We start from the raw sequence: 7783 nt of genomic DNA, 5'->3' as shown, positions 1-7783 counted from the left end.
TTTCATGTTCTCTGTATGTATAAATATCTTCTTTCTGTGTGTTCCATTCTATGCATCCGATGAAGTGGGTTTTAGCCCACGAAAGCTTATGCTCAAATAAAACTGTTAGTCTCTAAGGTACCACAAGTATTCCTGTTCTTTTCACTGTTTAATGACTTAAGGATTTGGTGCCTAAACATTACCCAAATCATGGAAAAATAAGAATTTCAGGAGTAACCAACACTGCATTTGAAGGAATAAACTTGGCACTGTAAAAGGATTTTTAAGGTGCCCATTGTGACATGTAACAAAGCTTTTAAAAATTAGGTCAAACTCTGTTTAAAAAAAAAAAAAAAAAAAAAAGTTTCTAGGCATTCTATGTGCACACAAACAGATGTTTGACAGTACAAAGTGAGAATTTAGAATGAAATGGGAGCCCTGCAGTACAAAATCTTTGTTGAAGAAGTAATCCATATATATTTAATGTGGTAAAAATCCACTGTTAATTGGGTGAACAAGAGACATCATCTTAGACTCACTTTAGAAGAAAATAGCTGTCTCATTTCAGTGTCCATTCTAGTTTAGAAGTACAGTATATGTAATCAGTTTGGGACAGGGTTTGTTTGAATCTACTTTGCTTCTCTTTTGACAGTACTGAAGTAAATCTATGTGGCATAAATTGCAAAAGATAAAATGAATTGGCCAAGTTTTTCAAAAAAGTGAACCAAAAGTTAGGCTCCTAAATCTCTATTATAAATAAGGGGCCAGAGCTTCAAAAGTGCTGAGAGATGCTTTGTACTCAGCATTCTTGAAAATCTGGCCACTTATTCAGGTGCCTAAATATGGGGATGTTGGAACTTAACTTCTGATTCTAATTTTTTTTTAAATTTGGCCATATTCTGTACATCAGACCATTTGATAAAGGAGTGCCCATACCTTGGTGAGCACCACACAGATAAAGTATAAAAATGGTATTTATCAGATGCACTGATCAATAAGATTCTTTTCGTTTTGGATTCTTTATTTTTCATTGTATATAATCTTCTTTGACTTTGATTCTTCCAGGGCTTGGGTCTGCTGATCAATCTGGTAGAGTACAGTGCTCGGAATAGACACTGTCTTGTCAATATGGAAACATCATGTTCTTTTGATTCATTCTGTTCAGGAGAAGGGGATGATAGCATAAAGATAACTGGTCAGATTGATGCTGTTCATGCTTTAGTACAGGTAAGTAGCAACTTTAGTCGCAAAACAGTTCTCCGTGTAATATTAAAGTTACTTGCCTATGGTGGAAATGTGTGTTAACAAGCGGCAGTGTCATGTCAAAGGTTTTTAATTCCTGTGAACCTTACAAAATGCAGAACCTATTGTGGTTTTTCCCCCCATAGCTTTCACTTAGTTATCCAGTTACAATTCAGTTTTTTCAGTGCCCAGTGCAGAAGCTGTTTTCCATTTAAAGGACAGTAGTACCGTTATTTCTGACACCAGAAGGCTGCTTTGATTCACACTAAAGCTTTTTTTGCATCCAATTTATTTCTAGTTTTCTTTAAACCCGCTGTAGTTCTAGTACAAATATCTTGAGCTACATTTGTCTTGCATACCTCCTTCCATGAATGGCTTTTCAAAATTACATCTTTATTGAATTTTAAGAAATTTACTTTGACATAACATGTTGTTTATCAATATATACCAGGCATCACAACAGCTTCAGGATATCAGTTTCAATGCATCAGGATGTACAGATTACTCCATTGATTATCACATTGACTAAATCATAAAAACAAAAAAAAAGACATGAATTATTCCATTGTGAAACAGGCTCACACTCTGTATTGGCTTATCAGGCACAAACTGGAGTTGAAGTAGCTAAATGGATTTTAATTCACACTTTTAATTATTTCAGTGCTAGTCTGTGTGTGGATACTCTTTATTTTGGATTGATTGAGTGATTGTAATTAAACTGAAACAGGACAATCTGAAAGAAATGTCTGTATACAGACTTCCTCTGAAATTACTAAAGGTGTGAATTAAAACCCATTTATCAACTTCAGCTCCAGTTTGTGATAGATAAGTGTACAGGTACTGACCTAAGGAAAGTGAAGTGTATGTTGCGATAATTTGAGGTCACTTTCAGATTTTTGCTGTTTCTTGCAGGTTGATATTTTTTCCCAGTTGTGAAACTTGAAGTCACAATTTTGTTTTATTCAGAAACCTGTAGTGTGTCATGTGTGGGTATACTACAGATACAACAGACATCAGTTATCAAAGTACTACACAGAGTAATAGAAGAGAACAATGCCTAAATATACATCTCTTTGCAAAGGGCTGCTCAAAAAGGTGTTCTAGAAGTTAACAAACTCAGAATTGAAGTACAAAGAGGGAGCTTACCACTTATCCATCAGCGCCAGTACAGAACTTTTTAATTGATCTTTGTTGCTCTACTCATGCATGGAGTGGATCATTTGGGAGAGCTGGAGAAACTTAGGAGAAGGACAAAAAATTGGCATAAAAATAAACTAAAACTGGAATTGGGAGGGAACAAAAAATAGAGATTACAGGAAAAAGACTATAAATTTGTAGGGTGTAAAAGGAAGGGTGGAGGAGAACAGGAAAATAAGTTAAATGCAGATATTCCTATAAGAGTAATATCATCCTGAACATTTTACAAATGAAAAGTGCAGTTTGGGTATTCCAGTGTCTCAAACTAAAAATTGTATTTGTTATTCAGGAAAAGGTTTGACTCAAATCATGATATTAACTTGTATTTTTATCCTTCAAAGCGGTGAATCAGGTTGCCTTTGATCTTTACCATGGGGCATTCCACCCTTATTTGTCACGAAATCTGTATAATCCTTTTAAAAAGAGGATAATGATCATAGAATTGTGGAACTTGATGGGACCTCGATAGGTCATTTAGTGCAGGCCCCTGCACTGAGGCAGGAACTAAGTATTCTCTAGATCACCCTTGATGTCTTTGTCTAACCTGTTCTTAAAAACCTCCAGTGATTTTGTTCCAGTACTTAACTACTCTTGAAGTTAGGAAGTTTTTCCTAATGTCAAACTTAAATCTCTCTTGCTGCAATTTAAGCCCATTGCTTCTTGTCCTGTCCTCAGTAGCTAAGAACAGTTTGTTGTCCGTTTCTTTGTAACAACCTTGTATGCACTTGAAGACTTTAAGTGGTGTGGGAGAATTTCTTCTCTCCTGTCTTGCTTACAACACTCCTACTAACATCCCAGAATAATGTTTGCTTTTTTGCAACAGTATTGGATTGTTGAGCCATATTTAGTTTGAACCAGTATCCCACCCAGATCCTTTTCTGCAGTACTCCTTGCTAGGCAGTCATTTCCCATTTTGTATTTGTGCAATTGAGTATTCCTTCCTAAGTGTAGTACTTTTGCCTTTGTCCTTATTGAATTTCATCCTGATTAATTTAGACCACTTCTCCAACTGTCAAGATAGTTTTGAATTCTAATCCCTTCCTCCAATGCCATTAGTAAGATGAATATTGAAGAATAAAACTATGGGAAGGTGTGTGCATGGGAAGGGGAAATTACATTTCAGAATATTAGTGTATTGTTTAGGGTTTGGCCTATAACTGAATGTCTCCTCAAATTTTCCTGCCAGCTATTCCTTGAGCGTGAACGAGCAGCACAGCTGGCAGAGAGCCAGACAGATGAGTTGATCAAAGAAGCTCCTACTGCACAGCATGATAAGAGTGGAGAATGGCAAGAGACGAGTGGAGAGATTCAGTGGGTCTCCACAGAAAAGGCAGATAATACTGAAGAGAAAGATAAGAAGGAAGAGGATGATGAAGAACTTGACCTTAATAAAGGTATATCAGTTGGCTTTGGTCAGCTGACGGGAGGGGAGGAGCTGTGTGATTGCAATATAGCTGCCTCTGTAGTGAAGATTGCATAAGAGTTTCCATTCTAATCTCCACTTTCCAGTGATGTATAATCCCTTGGGCTGAAGTGTCCTCAGCTTGGTGTCTATCCACGTGTGAAACTTCTGAAAAGTTTTGAACAAAGCATTTCAGTTGCTGTGGAGTATGAGGAGTGAAGGAAGCAATAATACCCTTTTCACTTTGTTGGTTCCTGTCCTCAATTCAGATTCTTTCCTAAAGCCTTTGTTTCATTGACACATTAATACAACAATGTTTCCTACATAATGTTCTGGTGGCCATGTGCACACTTGCCTGAGCTTATTGTTAAACTTGAAATTGGTCTGTCTTTCTCTTTTCCCTTTATTTAATAGTCTCTCTCTTCCTTCTCATTTCCCCTATTCTCTCTCCTTTTTGGTTTTCTCACTTCGTTTAATTTTTCTGCTAATCTCTTTGCCTCTTCCTTAGGTCCATGTTTATTTCTCTTCCACTGTATTGCATCTCCACACTTCCCTTTTCCTTGATTCCTTTCTATTCCCACAATATTTCTGTATGTCCCTCAGAATCTTTCCTCATCCCTACTCACTTTTTTCCCTGGATGTCACACCAGACAGTCTTTATCTCTCCCCACCCTCCCAATCCCCATCCACTTGCAGATGCAGCTAAAATTTGTATATGGAAATGTTTCAAGACTTGATGCCCTTCATCCTTGGGGAATTTCTCCCAGGAGCTCTGGCATCTCCAGGGCCAGGTGGCCATGTACCTGCTCCATCTCTGGAGAATGAAGATCTTCAGATGCACCATCTCCTTTCATTTGCCTGCCCCCCTCCAGCTCATTCCTTCCCCTCCAAACAGATTTCCTGTCTCACTTTTCAGCTCCACTCTCTGCCTGTCTTCCCTGTCTCACCACCTACACCTCTGTCCTCTTCCTCCCTTCTCCCCATTTATAGTTTGTCTCCTAGTGCTTGGTCCAAGGTGTGCCCAAAAGTCTTCTCGGTCACTAGCTGGAAGATACTATATTAGTAATATTAAAGAAAATACATGAAGGATAACTGACATTTAGATGAGTTGGAGGGAGGATGGTATATCCTTCCAGGTTCACATGTATTTCTATGTTGGTGGTGGTGGTGGTGTTTTGTTTTGTGTGTGCACCTTACTTGTAGTAGTATTAAGTTTATAATAAAGCTATTTAGAGAGCATAGTGAATAACCCCGATGTTTGGGCCAATATTCCCTCTTGGTAATTATCCCAGGCCATGTGAGATTGCTCAGTATGTAATGGCTCCCATGTTTAAGTATACGTTATATTTTGCATATAACTTAGTTTTGTAAAGTCCTTTGAGATACCTTAGCTGTGGAAGGAATTTACTTTCGTTCTACAGTAATGTAATTCTTTGAAGTGACACTGAACAATTTAGATATATTTCTAATAAGAAAAGAAACTACTTTGTAAATTGTATGTACTGTGTAAGCAATTTCTCTTACTTTTGCAGCCCTTCAACATGCTGGGAAGCACATGGAAGACTGCATCGTGGCCTCGTACACAGCACTGCTTCTGGGCTGTCTCTGCCAGGAGAGTCCAGTAAGGAAATGAGTCAATGACTCATTCTAAATTGGTTGTAAATGTTCATTGAAGTAGCCACTTGCAGTCATGAAGTGTTTTTGTTGAGTTAGGTTTTTGTGTAAGTTTACTGTGTTGGGAGGGTCATGTTGGCGCATATATAGCTCAGCGCAAGGTTTGCAGTAATATTCCATTCTAAACCGGTCTTCACTTACTATATATTTTTAGTGCAATAATAATTGATAATATTGCAGGCTGGTTTTTCTTGTGTTTAGTCTCAGCCCATAGCTGAATTTATTCTGGAAGAGAAGGAAATTGGCGAAAATGTTTTATAATTATAAACTCACTGTGTTTCAGTAGTTTCTATATTAGCTAAATGTTAGAGTTTTTCATATTGTTCCATCATAGTCCAAGGAATTTCATTTTTGCCAGTGATTTTTAGAATGCCAAATTTGTACATGCCCACATTCTTTGAAGATGATTGTTTCCCAATCTTATAGAGGTATTCTTCAGAGCTGAAATTTAAAATTTAGGAATTCAGAGTTCTAAATATAAATAAAAACTTAGTACTGCATAAGCTCAGTTGTGTTCAGAAAGAAAAGAAGTGGGTGATTTTTTGACTAGGTATCAGACTTGTCAAGATATACAGTGAGTTTAGATATGGTCTGAAGAGCACTGTTCTGCAGCTTCTTGCTGATTTATTATATAATTATCAGTTCTGGAACAGTGACAAGTGCAAGGTCAGTATTTCTCAGCCCTTAAGGAATAGAAATATTATTCCACTGGAAAGGACAGTTCTCACCCTGTCAGTAGGATACTTTTGTCTATCTCTTTAGCCTTCAAGAATCCTGGGCAGTCTGACTTGACTTAAAATGTTACGTGTAAAAACCTGTAGCAGCTTCTGTGGCTAGAGGACTTAGTCGTGAGAAGTCATCCTTGGGACTCCTTTGCCAATGGGGATTGTGGGGAAATCTTATGCGTAGTGAGAGACTTCAAGTGTAGAAACTACAGCGATAAGCAGCTCAGGAAAATGTTGGGGGGCGGGGAGGAAATACTATTACACCACACATACAGACCTCTAATGTTAATTGCAATGCTCAAAAAATGTTTTGTAACTTAAAAGAGATGTTTTACTTCCTCAGATCAATGTGACAACTGTGAGGGAATACTTACCTGAAGGGGATTTCTCAATAATGACTGAAATGCTCAAAAAATTTCTCAGTTTCATGAATCTTACTGTAAGTATTACATATTTTTAAGATTGCCAGATGTTACTTTTTGACCTTTAAACTGCTCTTTCATTTCCTATCTCATACACTTGTGATATTAATATTGATGAAAGCTTTCCAGCACTTCTGCTAGTCAGCTCTGTTGCACGTGGGGGCGGGGGAGGGTTGATATCTTCATTTTTAATACAGAATGTCCATTTGCCAACCCTTTATTTTGCTAGTAAATGGAAAGGAAACCACTTCCTTATTCCCCTTTGAATATGACCAGTCAATGGAAAATATTTCAGAACCACAGCCTAAAGTACATTTTGTCTTACTAAAATGTGCGTTCTAAATTGAGCAGAGCTTTTTGAGATTTTTATAATGTGTCATAAATGCTTTTTTTGTTGTTACTCTGTTTTCTATTGCTTGTTTTCAGTGTGCTGTTGGAACAACAGGCCAGAAATCTATCTCTAGGGTGATTGAATACTTGGAACACTGCTAGATACTTAACTTCCGCTGCAGGCACTCTAATTTTTGGAGCTACCCTTAGACAAAGGAAGGAATCATGAAAGAAGTCCTTGAAGATACACCAAGACCATTCATCTGTGTCATTCGTGTTCAGATTTTTAAGGCTACCTGGTCTCTTAACCATGCATTCAGCATTTTCTAAAAGACAGTTACTACATCAATCTGCAACTATCAAAAATGAGGGGAAAAGGTTCTGAAGAAAATAAATATAGAATCGATGCAATGCAGTATTTAAATATTTTTGGCAGGGTTTACCCTCCCTTTTTTTTTTTTTTCTTCCTGCTTCGTTCATGACAAGTTTAAAGGGGAAAAACTTGCTGCTGATAGTGCAACTGCTGTTTACTGTTGAGCCACTGTTTCATGCCAGCCAGGTGCAAGGCAGCTTAGCTACTGAGGTATCAAACAAATGTTCTAATAAAGAAGTTCTGGACAGCAGTATCGCTCCTATTTGAGTTTAATTTGCTCTTGCTTTTTTGTTACGCGATTATTCCAAAATCATAAAATATAAATTTTTAAATACTTTGGTGATTTTAACTACTGTCTATATTTAAAATTGTTGGAATCCAAAGAGGCAAGGATTGGATTGTTTATATTTTTATACTGTTTTGATTGAAATTAGGTGGT

The 7783-nt window shown here is 37.2% G+C and overlaps 1 protein-coding gene across 1 annotated transcript in view; it reads left to right on the top strand.

Moving 5' to 3' along the window:
- Window positions 1–7396, top strand: part of WAPL (WAPL cohesin release factor) — a 125409-nt gene extending 118013 nt beyond the window's left edge. Inside the window, exons 15-19 of the mRNA XM_026650902.2 lie at window positions 1045–1206; window positions 3605–3812; window positions 5353–5441; window positions 6563–6658; window positions 7068–7396. Coding sequence (XP_026506687.1) covers window positions 1045–1206; window positions 3605–3812; window positions 5353–5441; window positions 6563–6658; window positions 7068–7133 — 621 coding nt within the window. The 3' untranslated portion in view covers window positions 7134–7396. The remainder of the gene's footprint in view (window positions 1–1044; window positions 1207–3604; window positions 3813–5352; window positions 5442–6562; window positions 6659–7067) is intronic.
- Window positions 7397–7783: the final 387 nt, after the last annotated feature.

Source organism: Terrapene carolina, unplaced genomic scaffold, assembly GCF_002925995.2.
Source record: "Terrapene carolina triunguis isolate 2854851 unplaced genomic scaffold, T_m_triunguis-2.0 Scaffold95, whole genome shotgun sequence".
In the NCBI taxonomy this organism is placed as follows: domain Eukaryota; kingdom Metazoa; phylum Chordata; order Testudines; family Emydidae; genus Terrapene; species Terrapene triunguis.
Note: the sequence above shows the minus strand (reverse complement) of the source record. Positions and strands in the feature narration are given on the sequence as shown.